The following is a 22,347-nucleotide window of genomic DNA, read 5'->3' as shown; positions in this document are numbered from 1 at the left end:
TCTGCTTCTCTCTCTGCCCCTCACCCTGCTTGTGCTCTCCCTCTCTTCTCTCTTTCTCAAATAAATAAATAAAATCTTAAAAAAAAATCAGTTTATGTAGGGTGTTAAAAAGTTTAGGAAACAGTGGTGATGGTTGCACAACATTGTGAATGTAATGCCTCTGATTTGCTCATTTAAAAGTGGTTAAAATTGCAAGTTTTATGTTTTATAGTTTTAACCACAATTTAAAAAATTAATAATGTAATATACTCAAAACTCTAATATCATATACTTTATTTTTTTTTAAAAGATTTTATTTATTTATTTGACAGAGAGAGACACAGTGAGAGAGGGAACACAAGCAGGGGGAGTAGGAGAGGGAGAAGCAGGCTTCCTGCTGAGCAGGGAGCCCGATGCGGGGCTCGATCCCAGGACCTTGGGATCATGACCTGAGCTGAAGGCAGACGCTTAATGACTGAGCCACCCAGGCGCCCCTAATATCATATACTTTAAATCAATGAATTGTATGATGTCTAAATTATATTTTAATAAAGCTCTTAAAAAATCAGTCTATGTATAGAGCTAAGCCAGAAATTTCTGTAGAAGTCAAGTTAAAGGGAACTGGTCTAGTCCCTTGAAAACTGTCTTAAGCATCCTATTGGACTGCTTTGTCTCTGGTACTCAGTAAATATTTTTTAAGTGAATCAATAAACAAATGAACGAGTAAGTGGACTTAAATGCAATATATGTAAATCTGTCTATCTGGTGTCTGGCTATGAGGTTGCAAGTTTGGGTTTGCGAATGTGATAATCACTGTGGTCCCTGTCCTCTTAAAATATAGTCATAACTCTCATATACCGTTCTTTGTTTTACAAATACTCTTAAAAAGAAACGTGCATTTGGTGAATCTTTTCCTTGTCTATTCTGATGAATTCAGTCCAAGGAGAGACGTGATTGCCTACCTTCTGATATGAAAACCTGAAGACCTGGTAGGTGTCACGACACAAAGAAAATTACTAGACTAGCCCCCAGAATCTCCATTCATTTTGGAGATACGAAAGAGTGAATTAAAGACATGACCCTAAAGCAGAAATAAGAGCAAACCCCAGAGAGTCCTGATGATACAGTTCTGCAAGCGACAGCAAACCTATCTCTTCTCAAGGTAGATTTTATTACTTAAAAGGGCTTCCCATTACAGCTCTCAAATTACCAATTTATTTTCTTCTACTTTATAATCTAAGACAACATTGGTATAAAATGACATTTAGAAAGAAGCCAGTGAAGTAATAAGTGTACAAACATATTTATAGTTCCAAGTAAAAAATAAATTTGCATTGCATATTATCACTATCAATTAGCCAATTGTTTTTTGAGGAGTTGTTGATGTGGGAAACAAAGGCAGAAGAAAAATTAGTAAATTTCCTTACTATCTACAGCCCCAATTGACAAGTTCTTAAAACAGGCAGAGTGACATTCCTGTAGGGACTCAACTGCCTCAATGCTCCTACTTGGTTAAGGGCAACAGACAGTCTTAGCCCCACCCCCAGGATCCTGTAAGTCTCCTTTAACATATAAAAATTCCTTTGGAAACTTCCTTTATCTCTACCCACCCCCCCTCCCCCAAGATACATGTTAGCAATCATCCCCCAAGCATATGACCCACGGATACACATCTGAAGGGTCTCATTACTGAATTTTTACTAAACAGTAAGAAATGACCTTTCCTAACAATAGCAAGCCCCCTCAGGATCCTGGAAACCTTGTTTCCAAAATACCTGGGAGGCTTACACTATCCCTAACCCCCTCCCAACTTGAAAGTCTATAATGGGCTGCTCCTCATGACCCCAGTGCAGCTCTTTCTGCCCACAGGTCCTGTCCCCCGTGCTTTAATAAAACCACCTTTTTTTTTTTTAATTTTTTTACTTTTTATTTATTTTTTTATTCTTATGTTAATCCCCATACATTACATCATTAGTTCTAGATGAAGTGTTCCATGATTCATTGTTTGTGCATAACACCCAGTGCTCCATGCAGAATGTGCCCTCCTCAATACCCACCATCAGGCTAACCCATCCTCCCACCTCCCTCCCCTCTAGAACCCTCAGTTTGTTTTTCAGAGTCCATCGTCTCTCATGGTTCGTCCACCCCTCCGATTTCCCCCACTTCATTCTTCCCCTCCCGCTACCTTCTTCTTTTTTTTTCTTAACATATATTGCATTATTTGAATAAAACCACCTTTTTGCACCAGACATCTCAAGAATTCTTTCTTGGTCGTTGGCTTTGAACCCTAGGGTCTTTCCTCCGTCATTGTGACTTGGGGAAAGGATGCTTAGGAGGTGAAATTGTTGGTGTAGGTTTACAGTTGAACTTGAGTAAAAACTCAGCAGGATCAGTAATTGTCTTCTGCCTGAGTGTAAGGACTTAAAGTCAGATGTCATCTACAGGGCAAGGGAAATGGATCAAAGGTTTGAGTTGGTAACAAGTGTCTCTAAAACATACAATAATAAAGGCAACTACTTTGTTGACTGAGATGGATGGAAAAGTCGAGGAGTAACTGCTATGGAAGTGAAAGGAATGATTTCTAAAGACATGCTTTAACTTTTCAAAGAGCCATCATATGTGCATTTTTAAAAGCAATTTCAGAAGGTTAAGAAGGGAAGATGTAATCTTTATGGTTGAAGAAAATACAGGGAAGAGGTTAGCATTTCTTTGCTCATACTTGTCTCTGCTTTAAGTTGCTAAGATGAGTTAATGTTTACGATTTAAAGAAGCTCCACTGCACGTAAGTGCCCAAATCCACCCCCAGCTCATCCTACTCTTTCTAACACATGTGTACTCATAACGAAAGAGCAGAAGCAGAAGGAACACGGGCCCTCTTGGCTACTTGAATACTTCTGAGGTGCTGGTAATACCCAGAATATCAGGAATTCCTTTCCAAAATCTATGTTGTTTTACCGACTTTACATCCATTCTTTCCTTCAACAGCTAGTCTTCTTCCCTTGAGTCCTTCAGAGCACATGGTTCTTAAACCTGGCTGCACAGTAGAATTACCTATGGAGCTTTAAAAATACCAACTGCAAGCCAATTGAATTTGAATCTCTAGGGTAAGAGATTCAGCATAGGTTAAGAACAGCCACTTACCTAGGCTTCTAAAACTCCCCAGGTGATTCTATTCTGTTCCAGGCCCGAGATCTGATTAGAGCCATGACTCTTTGGGGTTAAGTATAACCCCTGGACAGACAGCAACAGCATCCTAGGAAACTTGTTAGAAATACAAATTCACGAGCCCTGCCCCACTTACTGAATCAGATAGGGTAGTGGGGTCTAGAAATCTGTTGTAACAAAGTTCCAGGTGATTTCAATGCAAGCTAAAATATGAGTACCACTGATTCTAAATGGGTGTTTTTGAAAATTTAATGTGTAGTTGAATTATCTTATTCAAATGCAAATTATGACTCAGTAAGGTTGGGATGGTGCTTGAGATTCTAAATTTCTAACAAGCTCTCAGAGGATGCTGCCAGTCTACTGACCACACTTTGAATAGCAAAGTGCTAGGATACAACTTTATTTCTATGGAATTATCCAGTACATTATATAGGAAAACAGTTACACCTCAGTTAGTCACGGGTTTATATAAAGAATAGACTTTTCATGGTAAGTTTACCTTTTTTTTTTTTTAATTAACACAATCTGGTGAATCTGCACGTTAGCTCCTTTGGTCCTGAGGAAAATCTTTCTGGGTTTTGGTCCAAAATTTTCTAGTGTTTTCAAAGTTCTTCATGAAATCATTGGCTTCCTAGGATTCTGCTTATAAGAATACTCCTAGAATTAAGTTATTCTACTCCTGCAAAAACGGTCCAAATGGTACCTCTATTCCCTTTGTCTCACTTGCCAAAATCTTTCATTTCCAAACCCAGTTTCTATAGCGGCCTCTACCCAGCATCCCCATTCTCAGTCCTATAGTTATCTCTAGATTTTAATTGCTTATAACATTTACTAGCAAAAATCTAATTATATCCAAGAATTATATCTAATTATACAACATTCAGATAAGTATGGTCTGTCAGAATGCTAGTTTCCCTGGGATCACTCATATTTGGGGGAGAAATCTGGCTCTTGTTGCAGATACTGAATACTATTCTGCTAGAGCCTCCCTTCTTTCTGCCTTACCTTGTTTGGTTTATAATAGAACTAAGGAAGAACACACACTCAATTCAAGTTTGGATACATTAATCAAATGTGACATGTGTATTCTGTATTCAGAATAAATCTTCTTGAATATATGAAATAATTAACTTTTTATATAGACTTTTATTGTGAAGTATAAAATATCTGGAAATGATTTAAAAACTTTTCAGTTACAGTGTTAATTAAATAATCTTTATGAGAGAAAACACCACATTAAAAAATTACATTCATAACAAACAATCTAAAATTCATTCATATGTTAAAATAGTAATTACAACATTAGCAAATCATGAAATTCAGAAACTTTTGTAACCACAGATCTAAATCAGGGGTCTCAAACTCAGATGTGTTCAGGGCTAAGAAGGAAACACAAAGTAGTGAAGTAGCCTGATAAAAAAGGGAGTCTATCAGACTGTGGCAAACTAGGGAATGCATGCCCAGTCAAAAGACTTCAAATTCAATTTTGAAATATTATGTACACTGAATAAACAGCTGTGGGCCAAGCTGGCCTGTATTGACTGCCAGTTTGCAGCTCTGGCCTAAATGAATTTTTAGCAGGTTATGTATGCAATTCTCAAAATGGCAGACAGCACTTTTAAAATACATATGTTGTCGGGCGCCTGGGTGGCTCAGATGGTTAAGCGTCTGCCTTCAGCTCAGGTCATGATCCCAGGGTCCTGGGATCGAGTCCCGCATCGGGCTCTCTGCTCCTTGGGAGCCTGCTTCTCCCTCTGCCTCTCTCTCTCTCTGTCTCTCATGAATAAATAAATAAAATCTTAAAAAAAAAAAAATACATATGTTGTCACTTTATATATATAACTATTATATATATATAACACTTATGTATATAGCTATTAGTATTATATATATAACATATATACCTTACACATTATATATATATACATAATGTTATATATATGTGTATATATAGATATATATAGAAAGCTTGAGTCACTATTTTGGGATAAGTGGATATAAAAACTTTAAGAAAAGGTATTTTGCACCTTGAATTAATCAATTTAGGAAGTTGCGTGGATAATATTCTTAAAAACATCTGGTTAAGAGATGAAATTTTTAAAATACTTCCTTTCACATTTATTTGGGAAAAACTAGTTATGCCTAAAAGTTAATTAAAATGAAATGAAATTTCATTCTTTTACCAACAGAAAGTCATACACCACAGTACATTATTGCTTAGTAAGAAATATTTAGGTAAAAAATAAATATTGGTTTTACTAAGGTATAATTCAGAAAGCATTCAATCATATTGCCTCATTACATACTAAGAAAATACTTGTAATTCATTTGACAATAAGTCTTACTTTATCTTTAAAGGGTATTTTAAGAATTTTAATACATTTTATACTTTCAGTTAAAAGTAAAGGTTCTAGTCTGAAGATATAAAATTGCTATAGGCCAAGTGGCTGTAACCAAATAGGTCTGGTTTGCTATGCCAAAGCAGTTTTACAGAATTTACAATTTTGTATACCATCAATGACTTCACATTAGTGACTTTGAAATAATTTTTAAAAAGTTAAAGTGATGGAGACATTAGTGATAAATAAAATCTTCTAAAAGTCTATGAAGGCACATTATAATTCAAATATCCTTGCTAGATCAGGAATACATATTTTAAAATAATCCATAGACAACACAGATTTCAAACAAATAAAACTCAAATACATTTACTCCAAACCTTGATACAATTCCCAAAAATATTTTCTACTTTTTTCAAACATTTTAGATCTTAGCTTGAGAAGTTTAACATAAAAAGCACCAAATCTAACCATATAATCTTCCACTTAAAAAAGTTAGTAGTTATTATATCTTTTCTGTAAAATGAAGTTATATGGAACAAATCAATTTCATATTTAATTTCTGAAATTAAAAAGCCAAAGCTATTAAGTATATCTAACTAGAGTTAGATGTTTAGCAAACCCAGAGTAGGTATATAAGAAAATGTTAAGACACAGTATCAAGTAATGTAATAGGTCTTTCATTATTTCCATTTCTTATGAATTGAAACTTCTTAAGTAGGGGAAATATGTTTGGCATCATTTTCTAACCTCGTATTTGGCAAAGTTTTAAAGTTCAGCCAAGTCATATGCATCTTATCTGTATTCCCACATTTGTTTTAATTATTAAAGCTACTTAAGTAGGAAGCAATCAGGATTTTTTTAGAATTCAAAGTTAACGGATCTTATACATCATTAAGTATTGCCATGGCAGGGGCGCCTGGGTGGCTCAGTCGTTAAGCGTCTGCCTTCGGCTCAGGTCATGATCCCAGGGTTCTGGGATCGAGCTCCGCATCAGGCTCCCTGCTCCGCGGGAGGCCTGCTTCTCCCTCTCCCACTCCCCCTGCTTGTGTTCCCTTTCTCGCTGTGTCTCTGTCAAATAAAATCTTAAAAAAAAAAAAAAAAAGTATTGCCATTGCAGAAATTAAAGTTGAAGATAAGAAAGAAACATGTTCTCAAATCAAGTCAATAGTAAAACTGTCATACAGGGGTATACAATACATGCTGATGTATTACAAACTTAGCTTGATTTAGCAGTTCTTTAAAAACCAATAAGGTTTCTATGAATAAATTTATTTTAATTAATAAATTATTCACAATTAAAAATTTAAAGTTTTCATAAATAGTAACAACAGACTGGATATTGTGTATATGGGATTCCCACAAAACAATAACAAAATACTTCAACATTATTCCATCCAAATATTGGTTTAAAATTATTCACATTTAAAAATCATTGTTGACTGATCATAACAATGAATTCCAGACTAAATTGATAGCAGTTATATATATAGTGCTGTCTGCTTGTTCTTATCATCAAAGGATGAAAAACTCCTTTTGTAAGAAACATGATGGCCATACTGGTTACATACAGTGATCCAATCAGTTAGCGTATTTATGGAGGAAGCGTTCAAATGCATCATAGATGGCTTGTCTAAAATTAAAGATGAAAGAAAAACTGTAATGAGCAAAAAAGGAAGATAGTACTTTTCTTATAAGTTACTTCCAAAGTGACCTGTGGCTTGCAACCTGACTTCCTCTCCAACTAACTTTGAAAGAGGCAGGTACCTGAGGGTGGGTGTTTGGATCCGTGTAACTTCACCACAGCTGCAGAAAATCTCAAATGTGCTTGCAACTGATGATGAATTCAGAAGTACCATCCTTTTCTGTGATGTACTTTTTTGGTGCCTTAGAACTTACATAATACATGCATTTATATAATATATATATGCAATATAAAATATATATGTAGGTATGTGACATGTTGAAAATTAATTGGCTATATAACTTTTCATAATGTAGTATTCAACCTATTTCATAAATTATGATAAGGATGCTTTTTGTCCAGAAAAACACATGTTCCTAGCAACTGAACTAAAAGCAAAAGCCTTAGTTTCCAATATTACCTTCACAGAGTGTTTTACTATATTAGTATTTAATATTAATATGTTTTAATATATTTATATTATTTAATATATATTTAATATATTAGTATTTAATATTAATATTTTAATATTTTAATTGGACACTTAAGGTGACATCTAAAAGTTGGTTATTTAAATGAACTAAATGAGTGACAATGTACAAAGAATTATTTCTTGGATTAAAAAGAGCTAAAACATGTCAGACATATAATACACACAATTCTTCTATTATATAGCAATACAGCTGGCAGTTTTGAGACACATTATGCCCAGGGCACTGATCTAAGCACTTCATGTGAATGAATTTATTTAACCATTAATGATAAATATATCCCAATGATACCTTTTGCCATCGAATTTGAAGAGAAGTAGAAATAATATAGGCTATCAAAAAACTAGAGTTATAGAATAAAGGTTTTTATAACTTCTACTAAGTACTGGAGTCATATAAAGTTATTAACATTAAAACCAATATTTCACTTCTCATTTAAGGTTCAATATTCACTTGCTACTGAAAAACAGCGCTGGACTATTCCATAGATGCTCATGCCATCTGAGAGAAGAAAGTGGAGTGAAAAAGCAAGTTTTACAAACCCTGGTATTCCTCCCTATACCCTAAAATACTTGGCTATTAATATTTGAAGAGGGTAAAAACACACAATAAAATGTGCCTATATATGCTACTTCCCTAGTTCTTTAAAAGAAAAAAGAAGAGGATGGGATAGGAAAAAGTACCACAATGTGAGAATTGAGGGAGGCAGGGAAGAAAAAAGAAGACTAAAACATAAAATAAAAATACCCTATCTTCTCTATTTTTTTGAGGCAAAAATATTCCAAAAAACAAGTAAATAAATAGATACCTGTTTAGACCAATCATCTTACCTGAAGAGTCCTTGTTTAAAAAGATAAGCACTAATATGACCCCCTTCTAGATAACGGATTTCACAACCAGGCCAAATTTCTTGTAAACTTCGAACTCCTGTTCGTGGAATATAAGCATCTTCTTTGGCTTGAACCACTATAATGAGGCTTGGGTCAACTGGAACTAGGGGTAGAATTTTAAAAGATACAACATACATACCTTTAAAAAGCTCTAAGATTTTTATATAAATACTATTAATTGTATTAGAAAATAAAATACACTTGACAGTACATTAAGTGAAACATCTGTCAAACTAAAACTTTTTTAAAAAAAAGATTATTTATTTATTTATTTCAGAGAAAGAGAGAGAGAGCACAGACTAGCAAGGAGCAGGGGGTGGGGGGGAAGACAGAGAGGGAGAAGCACACCCTCCGCTGAGCAGGGAGCCCGACCTGGGGCTCGATCCCAGGACCCTGAGATCATGACCTGAGCTGAAGGCAGCTGCTTAACCGACTGTGTCACCCAGGTGCCCCTTTAAAACTTTATGATTAAGTTAAAATCAACAATAATATAGCATAATATCATAATATTCATCTCTAATACAATGAGATGAACATTCTAAAGAAGATACAAAATCCAATATATATTTTTAAATTTAAATTCAATTAATTAACATATAATATATTATTTGTTTCAGGGGTACAGGTCTGTGCTTCACCAGTCTTATGTAATATTCAGTGCTTATTACAACACATACCCTCCCCAATGTCCATCACCCCATTACCGCATCCCCCTGCCCCCGACAAAATCCAATATAGTTTTAACTAACTAATAAGATGGTTTTAGATTTTCATGGATAAAATATGATACATTTATTTATTTATTTATTTAAGATTTTACTTATTTTTGACAGAGAGAGAGCACACACAGGGGAACAGCAGAGAGAGAGGGAGAAGCAGCCTCCCTGCTGAGCAGAGAGCCCGATGCGGGACTCGATCCCAGGACCCTGAGATCATGACCTGAGCCGAAGGCAGACGCTTAACCATCTGAGCCACCCAGGCGCCCCAATATGATACATTTAAATAACCAACTTATCCTGGAAAATACATTCTGGAGCGAACAATAAACATGTTCTCGAAAATATAAAATTATTTTGTAAACATCTTTAAAAATATTTCACAAATATTTACACATCAGCAAACATTATTAATTTCACATAAAAATTGGTACCTGAGAAATTTGCCACATGAGTACATTCATCCATGACTCCTTTCATGAATATTAAGGACTCTTTCTGAAGATTGTTTCTTCTTTGTTCTTTACTGAGTAGGTGATATGACTGAGGACTGCAACTTGTATAATTACTTTTGTTGGTTGAAAGCGTTTGATTGAAGCACTGCATCTTAGAGGTATCTTGCAACAACAGTCTTTCTGATGTGGCACTGATAGATGTTTTACTAGATTTATGGCACTCACTAGGTTTTTGGGATACAACTTGGTCTGTCATATCTAAATTTAAAGTTCTAGAAACCACATTAAGGTTAGTTAGCTTGTCTGCACTGATAGGGAAGTGTTTCACAAACTCTTGTCCCATTTTGAAGGAATCTGTCTGAATATATAAAAGAAAACATCATTTAGTATAAAATACATTTTATTTAACAACCTTGTTAAAGACAAAACACAAATTCCATCAGTGAATAAATGAATAAATAAAATGTAGTACATACATACAATGGATTATCATTTAGTCTTAAAAGGGAATGAAATTCTGATACATACTACAACATGGATGAACCCTGAAGACACTATGCTAAATGAATAAGCCAGACACAAATGACAAATATTGTATGATTCCAACTTTTATGAGGTACCTAGAGTAGTCAGATTCATAGAGACAGACAATTGAGTGGGGATTGCCAGGCGCTGGAAGGAGGGGAATGAAGAGTTACTGTTTAATGGGTACAGAGTCTCAGTTGAGTAAAATGAAAAAGTTCTGGAGATGGATGGTGGTGATGGACAGAGGTGATGGTTGCACAACAATGTGAATGCACTTAATAACAACATTGACCTGTACACCTAAACATGGTTGAAATAGTACATTTTATGTTGCATATATTTTACCACAACTTAAACAGTAACAAAGAATAAAGAGATGTCAAAATTTATCTGAGGACTAAGATAAATAAAAGACTTATACTATATTGCTAAATGTCTCCTCTTAAACAGTAAAGGGTATCATTTAGTCTGCATCATGTTTTTATTGCCAAAGATTTGAAATCATGATCTGCCTGAATCTTAGAACTTCCAAAAGCCTTAAGAGTGTATCCTGGCAGTAATACATCAGCCACCTCAAATCTCTTTCTCGGGTTGAACTAAGAAGAATGAAGAATTATCAAGGAAAAAATATTGCCTATTAAAATCTCAAAAGTATGTACTAAGTTTAAGGACTTGTAAGTACAATGTAATTTAAGTAAAAATAAACTCTGTTAAATACTAAGGGCAGAGTCAAAAGAAAAAAAAATGACAGTCTGGGAAAATATATTTGTAACTTACATGACAAAGAGCTAATCCTTTAATTTATTAAGAGCTAGAAGTTAATACAAAGCCCAAAATGACAGTAGAAAAAGTGAGCAAAGGACATGCACATAAAGGTCACAGACAATGAAACATATATAGCTCTTAAACTTAGAAACATATCCAATTTCACTTATAATTAAGTAAATTAAATAAAACAATACCAATTTCACCATCAGGTTGACAAAAAACAAAACAAAACCCTTAAGTTTGCTAACATACTGAATTTGTGAGATTATGGGGAAACAGATACACATGTTCCTGCTGGTAGTATGAATTGACACAACTAGAATTAGACAAAATCTAGTAACATTACAAATGCAACATTTCCAGGAATTTACACTTGTGAAATGACATATGTACAAATTTATTCATTGCAGCACTGTTTGTTACTAGGGAAAATGAGAAACAGTATCAACAGGGTACTGGTTAATAAATCATGGTACATCCACCCATATAGTTGATTATTCTGCAGCAGTAATAAAGAAAAGGAAACATTTGTGTATAGTCCATAAAAAAAGGTAAGAAAAAAGTTCATATTTCTATTGGTTTGAAAAATTCCTTGAAATATTAATAAATAGTGGGTTATTGAGGGAGATAGGACTTAGGCAAATTGGGAATAAGGGTAGGACTTGTTTCATTATGTGTCTTTTTATACTTCATGATGCTTGAACTATATGACCATACAATCTATTTAAGAAATTAAGGAAGGAAAAATTGGTTGAAGGCAAGGGGGAAAAAAAAACCAACCTGGCTAACAGAACAAATCACTGAAGTCATCCAGATCAAAGAAATATAAAAGGGAAAGGGAAAGGAAGTTTAGAAACACTGAGAAATGTAAGATCAAGCACCCTAAAATTACTTAGAGTGGTAGACCAACAACTTTAACTGCTTTTGATTGGAAAAAGTTTTTATAACAAAAAAGAAGGAAGCCATCTTAACATTCCTTGACTATGCATTACTGTGAACTAGTTCTGAGACAAAAAAAACTTGTATATAACCACCAAGAGTCAGAGGCACAAAAAAAGTGCTGGGTAAGATCACACTGCCATTTCAGACAATCAAAATTTTTGATTCTCCCTTCAAAAAATTTTCACATTGAGTTTTCTCGTAAGCTCTCAAATATAGGCATCTTTTTGCTTATATGTACAGGGGAACACAAGGAACTAACTTGCAGGTAGAGGTATTTTGTAACAAAGTTCTTAGGCAAGTAATTATACAAGATAGACTGGGGCGCCTGGGTGGCTCAGTTGGTTGGGCGACTGCCTTCGGCTCAGGTCATGATCCTGGAGTCCCGGGATCGAGTGCCACATCGGGCTCCCTGCTCAGCGGGGGGTCTGCTTCTCCCTCTGACCCTCTTCCCTCTCGTGCTCTCTGTCTCTCATTCTCTCTCTCAAATAAATAAATAAAATCTTTAAAAAAAAAAAACTATACAAGATAGACTTACTTTATAAGAGTGAGATTTATAGTGGCATAATTATAAAAAGTCCTAATTGATAGCAGATATTCTCGTTTCCTTTCTGATATTTCTTGAGATTCTCAGTAACTTCCAAACTCAATGTGTAAAATTAAAAATTCAGAAAAAGAAAAAAATTCATGAAAGGAACTGGTTACCTTAGGAGACTAAGAGGGAACCAATTCGTTATCCTGAAAACTGGTAGATTATGGTAAAGAATCAAGCATTTATCTTGCCTTTCCTATATGAACTGAACTACTAGGTAACCAAATAATAGCTAGATAAGTGCCTTTTTATACAAGCATTCAAACAAATAAATAAAAAAGAAATGACAGAATTAGAATATCAGCATTTTGCAGCCCTCCACTAATTAATAGACATAGCTATGTATTAAACATCAGTGGAGGCTTACATCACAAAATAGAGACAACCAGACATTATGTGTTTCCTATACTCCTACCAAAGAAACAACTGAATTTAATCGACTCTAGACCCAGCTGCCAACTTTCAGGCAATACAGAGCATGCGTGAACATGCTAAACTGTACCATGAGAATGCAATAAAAAAATAGCTACGCTTGGGACACCTGGGTGGCTCAGGCAGTTAAGCATCACCCTTCGGCTCAGGTCATGATCCCAGGGTCCTGGGATCAAGTCCCACATCAGGCTCCTTGCTCGGTAGGGGGTCTGCTTCTCCCCTCTCCCTCTGCCTGCTGCTCCCCCTGCTTGTGCTGACAAATAAAAATCTTAAAAAAAAAAAAAATGGCTAGAATGTGAAAAATTCTACACATAAATAGCCTAAAACTTCAATAGATAAATTATAAAAAAAGGGAAAGGAATAGAAGAGAATTTACAAATTAAAAGATACTTAAAAGCACAAATAAAAGAACTGTGTCTAAGGATACACATTTGGACAATAAAATTATTTTAAAGAGAGAAGGAAGTAATTACTATAAAAATCAGGATTATGATTAATAGTGGGGGGAGAAGGGCTTTTTAATTAGGACACATGGAAGTGGTTTCTGGGTTGGTTGGTCCACTTCTTGCTTTTCTTTTTAATTTTTTTACATTTTTAAATTTTTTCCTCTCTTCCCCTATGACCCTCTGTTTTGTTTCTTAAATTCCACATGAGAGCATATGACAACTGTCTTTCTCTGACTGACTTATTTCACTTAGCACAATACCCTCTAGTTCCATCTACACTGATGCAAATGGCAAGATTTCATTTTTTTGATGGCTGAGTAGTATTCCATTGTGTATATATACCACATCTTTATCCATTCATCTGTTGATGGACATCTGCACTCTTTCCATAGTTTGGCTATTGTGGACATTACTGCTATAAACACTGGGGTGCATGTGCCCCTTCAGATCACATTTGTTTCTTTGAGGTAAATACCCAGTAGTGCAATTCCTGGATCTTAGGGTAGCTCTATTTTTAACTTTTTGAGGAACCTCCATACTGTTTTCCAGAGTGGCTGCACCAGCTTGCATTCCCACCAACAGTGTAGGAGGGTTCCCCTTTCTCTACATCCTCACCAACATCTGTCATTTCCTGACTTGTTAATTTTAGCCATTCTGACTGGTTTGGGTGGTATCTCATTGTGGTTTTGATTTGGATTTGGATTACCCTGCTGCCAAGCATTTTTTCATGTGTCTGTTGGCCATTTGTATGTCTTCTTTGGAGAAATGTCTGTTCATGTCTTCTGCCCATTTCTTGACTGGACTATTTGTTCTTTGGGTGTTGAACTTGATAAGTTCTTTATAGATTTTGGATACTAGCCCTTTATCTGATAAGACATTTGTAAATATCTTCTCCCATTCTGTCGGTTGTCTTTTGGTTTTGTGGACTGTTTGCTTTGCTGTGCAAAACCTTTTTATCTTGGGGCGCCTGGGTGGCTCGGTAGTTAGGCGGCTGCCTTTGGCTCAGGTCATGATCCCAGGGTCCTGGGATCGAGCCCCACGTCGGGCTCCCTGCTCAGTGAGAAGCTTGCTTCTCCCTCTCCCACTCCCCCTGCTTGTGTTCCCTCTCTCGCTGTGTCTGTCAAATAAATAAATAAAAAATCTTTAAACAAACAAACAAAAACCCTTTTTATCTTGATGAAATCCCAGTAGTTCATTTTGGCCTTTTGTTTACCTTGCCTTTCGAGATATATCTAGCAAGAAGTTGCTGCAGCCAAGGTCACAGAGGTAGCTGCCTGTGTTCTCTTCTAGGATTTTGATGGGACTCCTGTCTCACATTTAGGACTTTCATCCATTTTGAGTCTATTTTTGTGTATGGTGTAAGGAAATGGTCCAGTCTCATTCTTCTGCATGGGGCTGTCCAATTTTCCCAACACTATTTGTTGAAGAGACTTTTTCCCATTGGATATTCTTTCCTGCTTTGTCAAAGATTAGTTGACCATAGATTTGAAGGTCCATTTCTGGGTTTTCTATTCTGTTCCATTGATCTATGTGTCTGTTTTTGTGCCAGTACCATACTGTCTTGATGATTATAGCTTGAAGTCTGGAATTGTGATGCCACCAGCTTTTCTTTTCTTTTCTTTTTCAACATTCCTTTGGCTATTCGGGGTCTTTTCTGGTTTCATACAAGTTTTAGGATTATTTGTTCCAGCTCTGTGAAAAAAGTTGATGGTATTTTGATAGGGACTGCACTGAATGTATAGATTGCTCTACGTAGCATAGACATTTTAACGATATTTGTTCTTCTAATCCATGAGCATGGAACGTTTTTCCTTTTCTTTGTGTCTTCCTCAATTTCTTTCATGAGTATTCTATAGTTTTCTGAGTACAAATCCTTTGCCTCTTTGGTTAGGTTTATTCCTAGGTATCTTATGGTTTTGGGTGCAATTGTAAATGGGATCAACTCCTTAATTTCTCTTTCTTCTGTCTTGTTGTTGGTGTATAGAAATGCAACTGATTTCTGTGCATCGATTTTATATCCTGCCACTTTGCTGAATTCCTGTATGAGTTCTAGCAATTTTGGTGTGAAGTCTTCTGGGTTTTCCACATACAGTATCACATCATCTGTGAAGAGTAAGAGTTTGACTTCTTCTTTGCCTATTTGGATGCCTTTTATTTCTTTTTGTCTGATTGCTGAGGCTAGGACTTCTAGTACTATGTTGAACAACAGTGGTGATAGTGGACATCCCTGTAGTTTTCCTGACCTTAGGGGAAAAGCTCTCAGTTCTTCCCCATTGAGAAGGGTAGTCACTCTGGGCTTTTCATAGATGACTTTTATGATATTAAGGTATGTTCCCTCTATCCCTACATGGCAGAAAGTTTTTATCAAGAAAGAATGCTGTATTTTGCCAAATGCTTTTTCTACACTGAGAGGATCATATGGTTCTTTTCCTTTATTTTATTAATGTACTGTATCACATTGATTGATTTGCAGATGTTGAACCACACTTGCAGCCGAGGAATAAATCCCACTTGGTCCTGGTGAATAATCCTTTTAATGTACTGCTTGTGTTCCCTCTCTTGCATTCCCACCAACAGTGTAGGATCCTACCAACTGGATCCTATTGGCTAGTACCTTCGTGAGAATTTTTGCATCCATGTTCATTAGGGATATTGGTTTGTAATTCTTCTTTTTGATGGGGTCTTTGTCTGGTTTTGGGATCAAGGTAATGCTGGCCTCATAAAATGAGTTTGGAAATTTTCCTTCCATTTTTATTTTCTGGAACAGTTTCAGAAGAATAGGTATTAATTCTTCTTGAAATGTTTGGTAGAATTCTCCTGGAAAGCCATCTGGCCCTGGGCTCTTGTTTGTTGAGAGATTTTTGATGACTGCTTCAATTTCCTTACTGGTTATGGGTCTGTTCAGGTTTTCTATTTCTTCCTGGTTCAGTTTTGGTAGTTTATACATCTCTAGAAATGCATCCATTTCTTCCAGATTGCCTAATCTTTTGGCATATAATTGCTCATAATATGTTGCCTAATCTTTTGGCATATAGTTGCTCATAATATGTTCTTATAATTGTTTCTATTTCTTTGGTGTTGGTTATGATCTCTCCCCTTTCATTCATGATTTTATTTATTTGGGTCCTTTCTCTTTTCTTTTTGATAAGTCTGGCCACGGGTTTATCAATCTTATTAATTCTTTCAAAGAACCAGCTCCTAGTTTCATTGATTTTTTCTACTGTTCTTTTGGTTTCTATTTCATTGATTTCTGCTCTAATCTTTATTAATTCTCTTCTCCTGCTGGGTTTAGGCTTTATTTGCTGTTCTTTTTCCAGCTCCTTTAGGTATAAGGTTAGGTTGCATATTTGAGACCTTTCTTGTTTCTTGAGAAAGGCTTGTATTGCTATATACTTCCCTCTTAGGACTGCCTTTGCTGCATCCCAAAGGTTTTGAACAGATGTGTTTTCATTTTCATTTGTTTCCATGAATTTTTTAAATTCTTCTTTAATTTCCTGGTTGACCCATTCATTCTTACTAGGATGTTCTTTAGCCTCCATGTATTTGAGTTCTTTCCAAATTTCCTCTTGTGAGTGAGTTCCAGTTTCAAAGCACTGTGGCCTGAAAATATGCAGGGAATGATCCCAATCTTTTGGTACCAGATGAGACCTGATTTGTGATCCAGTATGTGATCTATTCTGGAGAATGTTCCATGGGCACTAGAGAAGAATGTGTATTCCGTTGCTTTGGGATGGAATGCTCTGAATGTATCTGTGAAGTCCATCTGGCCCAGTGTGTCATTCAAAGCCCTTGTTTCCTTGTTGAGTTTCTGCTTAGATGATCTGTCCATTGCAGTGAGTGGGGTGTTAAAAGTCCCCTATTATTATTGTAGTATTATTGATGTGTGTCTTTGATTTTGTTATTAATTGGCTTATGTAATAGGCTGTTCCCATGTTAGGGGCATAAATATTTACAATTGTTAGCTCTTCTTGTTGGATAGACCCTTTAATTATGATACAGTGTCCTTCCTCATCTCTTATTACAGTCTTTGGTTTAAAATCTAGTTTGTCTGAAAGAAGGATTGGCACCCCAGCTTTCCTTTGATGTCCATTAGCATGATAAATGGTTTTCCACCGCCTCACTTTAAATCTGGAGGTGTCTTTGGGTCTAAAATGAGTCTCTTGCAGACAGCATATTGATGGGTCTTGCTTTTTTTAATCCAATCTGATACCTGTGTCTTTTGATTGGGGCATTTAGCCCATTTACATTCAGAGTAACTACTGAAAGATATGAATTTAGTGCCATTGTTATACCTGAAAGTCACTGTTTCTATATATTATCTCTGCTCCTTTCTGGTCTGTGTTATTTTTGGGCTCTCTCTTCATTTAAAGGATCCCTTTTAATATTTCTTGTAGGGCTGGTTTGGTGATCACCATTCTTTTAGTTTCTGTTTGTCCTGGAAGCTTTTTCACTCCTATTCTGAATGACATCCTAACTGGATAAAGTATTCTTGGCTGCATATTTTTCTCATTTAGCACCCTGAATACATCATGCCAGTCCTTTCTGGCCTGCCAGTTCTCCGTGGATAGGTCTTGCCTTTGTAGGTTACAGACCTCTTACCCTGAGCTGCTTTCAGGATTTTCTCTTTGTCTCTGAGATTTGCAAGTTTCACTATTATATGTTGGGGTGTTGACCTATTTTTATTGATTTTGAGGGGGTTCTCTCCGCCTCCTAGGTTTTGATGCCCGTTTCCTTCCCCAAATTGGGGAAGTTCTCCACTATAATTTGCTCCAATATATCTTCTGCACTCCCTCCTCTCTCTTTCCTCTTCTGGGATCCCAATTATTCTAAAATTGTTTCACTTTATGGTATCACTTATCTCTCAAATTCTCCCCTCATGATCCAGTAGTTTATCTTTTTCTCAGCTTCTTTATTCTCCATCGTTTGGTCTTATATATCACTAATTCTGTCTTCTGCCTCATTTATTTTAGCAGTTAGAGCCTCCATTTTTTACTGCATCTCATTAACAGCCTTTTTTTATTTTGACTTGATTAGATTTTAGTTCTTTTAGTTCTCCAGAAAGGGATCCTCTAGTGTTTTTTCAAGCCCAGCTAGTATCTTTATAATCGTTATTCTGAACTCTATTTCTGACATCTTACTTATATCTATACTGATTAGGTCCCTGGCAGTCAGTACTGCCTCTTGTTCTCTTTTTTGAGGTGAGTTTTTCCATCTTGTCATTCTTGCAGAAAGTGGTTGCTTTTCTATTTGTAGAATTGCAGCTATTCTTTTCTTAGATCTCCAGTTGAGTTCACAGGTGTTCAAAATGATTTGATAGGTATGTAGCTGAATTCCTGGGACCAGACAAAACTAAGGTCTCCTACTCCCCTGCCATCCTGGACTATCTGGGTGGTCACTTTCTTTCTTTCTTTTTTTTTAATCTTTAAAAAAATTATTTATTTGTTTTTAACGATTTTATTTATTTATTTGAGAGAGAGAAAGAGAGAGTGAGAATGCACAAGCAGGGGGAGTGGCAGAGGCAGAGGGAGAAGCAGGCTCCCTGATGAGCAGAGAGCCCGACGTGGTGCTCAATCCCAGGACCCCAGGATCATGACCTGAGTCAAAGACAGACACTTAACTGACTGAGCCACCTAGGTACGCCTAGGTGGTCAATTTCTATTCAATTGGTATGAGCCATACATTTGCATTGCATGATTTTTTGTATCTATGTTTTATTTTAAAATGAAGAATCTTAAAAACTAAAAAGTACGACTGCTTTTTAACAAATTTGTGATTCTTCTTAAAAATTTGAATCATTGGGCGCCTGGGTGGCTCAGTTGGTTAAGTGACTGCCTTCGGCTCAGGTCATGATCCTGGAGTCCCGGGATCGAGTCCCACATCAGGCTCCCTGCTCAGCAGGGAGTCTGCTTCTCCCTCTGACCCTCCTCCCTCTCGTGTTCTCTGTCTCTCATTCTCTCTCTCGCAAATAAATAAAATCTTAAAAAAAATAAAAAATAAAAAATAAAAAAAATAAAAAATTTGAATCATTAAACACAATCAACTTTTCCCCCCAATGTTATGCAGAGATTAAAAATACTTACTCCACAGTATTCAAGCATGTGAATAATTTCTTCTTCATAAACTGTCTGTGTATAATACTGCTTTTCTAGCTCCCTCCAATTAATCGATTTACTTAGCACACCCTGAAATAACAAACTATGTTAAGATCACATCACTCCATAAAACATTTTGTCCAATAATTTTAATTTTAATTATTAGTGTGCAGAAAAGAGTAAACATAGCAGGCTTGAAACTTCCTATCTTTAGAAAGCCCTGCTTGCAATGTTGGCCCTTGATTAGAATCTGGGAACTTGACTAATAAACAGTTCCTAACCCCAATATACAACTTTCTAAATGACAGGGTGGGTCACTGTGCCCAAACTGCTTGTACAATGTAGTTTCTGCTGAATATGTACTTTCCATCTGGAATTTTCATACATGTGAGACAGAGGGTCCCTAAATGATTGACCCCTGATAAGCCTGGGCTGCCAGGCTCAACTCAGTTTCACTGATGGACATTTCACACATACTATCACAAACCATTGCTGGATGAATTAAACACATCCTGTGAGATTCCAATGGAAGGTTGTGCCTGATTTCCTCTGGATTTTGCCCTATGTGCCTTTTCCCTTTGCTGATTTTGTATTGTATCTTTTTGATATCATAAGTCTTAGTCATGAATCAGACTATATGGTAAGGCCTGTGATACCTTCTAGAGAATCAGCAAACCTGGAGGTGGTTTTGGGAACCCCAAAAACAACTTTAATTATATATATAGCTATCTAAATATTAATTGCAATTAAAATTACCGTAGTGAAGACCCCAGATGCTGTGGACCAAGACAGACATGGAATCAATGGCATGGGCTTAGGCCAGTTGGATACTGCTAAGGAAGCCATCTGCAATATGTTTAACAGTCAGTTAGAGAGCTTCTGTTTAAATTTCTATTCATTAAAATGAAAAGTATTTGATATTAAGAAGTAGTCTGGGTAGTAATTGCTGAGATAAGATATGAACACAAAATCTCTAAATACTTGGGGCATCTGGCTGGCTCAGTCAGTAGAACACAGGACTCTTGACCTCGGGGTTGTAAGTTCGAGCCCCACATTGGGTATAGAGATTACTTAAAAATATAATCTTAAAAAAAAAAAAAAATCTCTAAATGCTCCTGAGAATGTCTAGTAGCCTTCTGAAACTCCCCAAATCACAAATTCAATGACATATAACTTCCCCCTTAGAAAATAATTAAAGTACGTTGGAGAATTTTAAGTAATCTCAAGACCCTTCATAGAGAACTACTTTCTACTGGATAAATATAGAGCAAAGAGGCTGAAATGTAGATGCTGGGCAGCAGGCTGATCATATTCATTACCTAAATGACTTGCACAGGTACAGCAAAATCACAACTACAAAACCTCAGACCTTTGGGGCTGACTTTGAAAAATGCCAAGAATTTGGTGAAATACAAACAGATTATATAAGTGATATAAAGTAATGTAATGTGTGTGTTTAGAAAAAGGAAAAGTTATTTTTGGTTAGAGGAATGAGAGAAGGCTTCATGAACTGGCTGTCTTTCAGGGGAAATGAAAGATGAGATCTTGTCTTCCATTTAAAGAAGACAATATGATCAAAGGCAAGATGGTGAAAAAGTGCAAAGGCAGGTAGGAAAACGACCAATATACTTTAGTTTGGCTGGTCAATAGGGCATATGTAGCCAATGGGGTGGGAGAGATAGTTAGGTCTGGAAAGACTGGACAGTATCAGATTAGAGGTCCCTTTTGCTCTGTATATAATGGGAAATTAACAAAGAGGTCTGAGCAAAGGAGCAGCACTGTCAAAGAAGTGATTCAAGGAAGCTAAAAGCAGTTTATAGGACTGATCAGAGCAGGTAAGACCTGAGGTGGGGAAACCAGTATAGGAAGTAATTCAGGTGAAAGTTATAAGACCCCAATCTAGGTCATAAAAATAGAAACACTACTAGGGAGGAAAAGAAATCCTTTCCACCCTTCAAGTTCACGGTGTAATAATTTTTTCGAATTTTAATCAGTTTTTGAACTTAATTTTATAACTCAAATGACTTACAAAAAAACTTGTTTCTTTCGAAATGTCCTGAGTGGCTAATATGTCCAGGTAACAAACTAGAGCATATTTACGAGCCCTTACTGAACCAACTGCTTCATGGAGAGAACAAACTGCTAAGAAAGTAATCACAGTGCAGTGAAATAAGCACTAAGGAGAGATGAAGTACAGTCTGGGGTTAGGCTGGGAGTCAGGAAGAGCTCCTCATAGGAAGTAAGCTCTGGATTGGAACCAGGAGGGCAAACTGCTATTTTGGCTAGGAATGAGAGGGCCCATGAGGGATGCTAGCACCCAGCATAGCTAGAGCCCAGTGCAACAGCAAGCCTTTGGCAGGTTTTAAGTAGGAGAGAACACAGATGAGATTTAGGAAAATCACTCTAGTTATGGTGTGGAGAAAAACTTAGAAGAAGATTAATGAGAGAAAAGACGAGACACAGAGAAACCAATTAGGAGGCTGTTTTAGTACACTCTAGAAGACAAAGTAAAATAGGTTGGTGACCCTGGGGATAGAGATAAGAGACAAATGAAAAGTATTTTCCAAATTCATTATCTTCACCAATTTAACAGCATATTTATACTTGAGATGTGAAAAGGTAAGTTTTATAAAAATCAACTTTTATTTTCTTTTTTTAAAATCAACTTTTAATAAAATATTAAATCCAATATCTGAGCTATAGCTGTGAAATAAGTAGTACAATCAATGTCTACATAAATCATACCAAAAAAATCATAATTGGAACAAAAGTTTGAAACCTGTTTCTGCTTTTGCCAAAACTAAAATTAATTCCACACCTAAAGTAAAATTTTA

General features: G+C 36.1%; 1 protein-coding gene and 1 long non-coding RNA gene across 6 annotated transcripts in view; one reads left to right on the top strand and one right to left on the bottom strand.

Moving 5' to 3' along the window:
* Positions 1 to 9,608, top strand: part of LOC123848250 (uncharacterized) — a 28,298-nt gene extending 18,690 nt beyond the window's left edge. For both annotated transcript variants that reach the window (XR_010409545.1, XR_006791728.3), the window contains 2 exons: positions 8,099 to 8,204; positions 9,382 to 9,608. This is a non-coding gene — a long non-coding RNA (uncharacterized LOC123848250). The remainder of the gene's footprint in view (positions 1 to 8,098; positions 8,205 to 9,381) is intronic.
* ABHD18 (abhydrolase domain containing 18) overlaps positions 4,271 to 22,347 on the bottom strand; it is a 53,845-nt gene continuing 35,768 nt past the window's right edge. For all 4 annotated transcript variants that reach the window (XM_064585049.1, XM_064585048.1, XM_064585046.1 and 1 more), the window contains 5 exons: positions 20,270 to 20,359; positions 19,502 to 19,603; positions 9,699 to 10,077; positions 8,489 to 8,651; positions 4,271 to 7,116 (listed from right to left, as the gene is read on the bottom strand). In XM_064585049.1, the coding sequence (XP_064441119.1) occupies positions 7,065 to 7,116; positions 8,489 to 8,651; positions 9,699 to 10,077; positions 19,502 to 19,603; positions 20,270 to 20,359 (786 nt within the window). In that variant the 3' untranslated portion in view covers positions 4,271 to 7,064. The remainder of the gene's footprint in view (positions 7,117 to 8,488; positions 8,652 to 9,698; positions 10,078 to 19,501; positions 19,604 to 20,269; positions 20,360 to 22,347) is intronic.

This window comes from Mirounga angustirostris, unplaced genomic scaffold (assembly GCF_029215605.1).
Source record: "Mirounga angustirostris isolate CCGP_5_RB_7025 unplaced genomic scaffold, mMirAng1.0.hap1 SCAF_2, whole genome shotgun sequence".
NCBI lineage: Eukaryota > Metazoa > Chordata > Mammalia > Carnivora > Phocidae > Mirounga > Mirounga angustirostris.
Note: the sequence above shows the minus strand (reverse complement) of the source record. Positions and strands in the feature narration are given on the sequence as shown.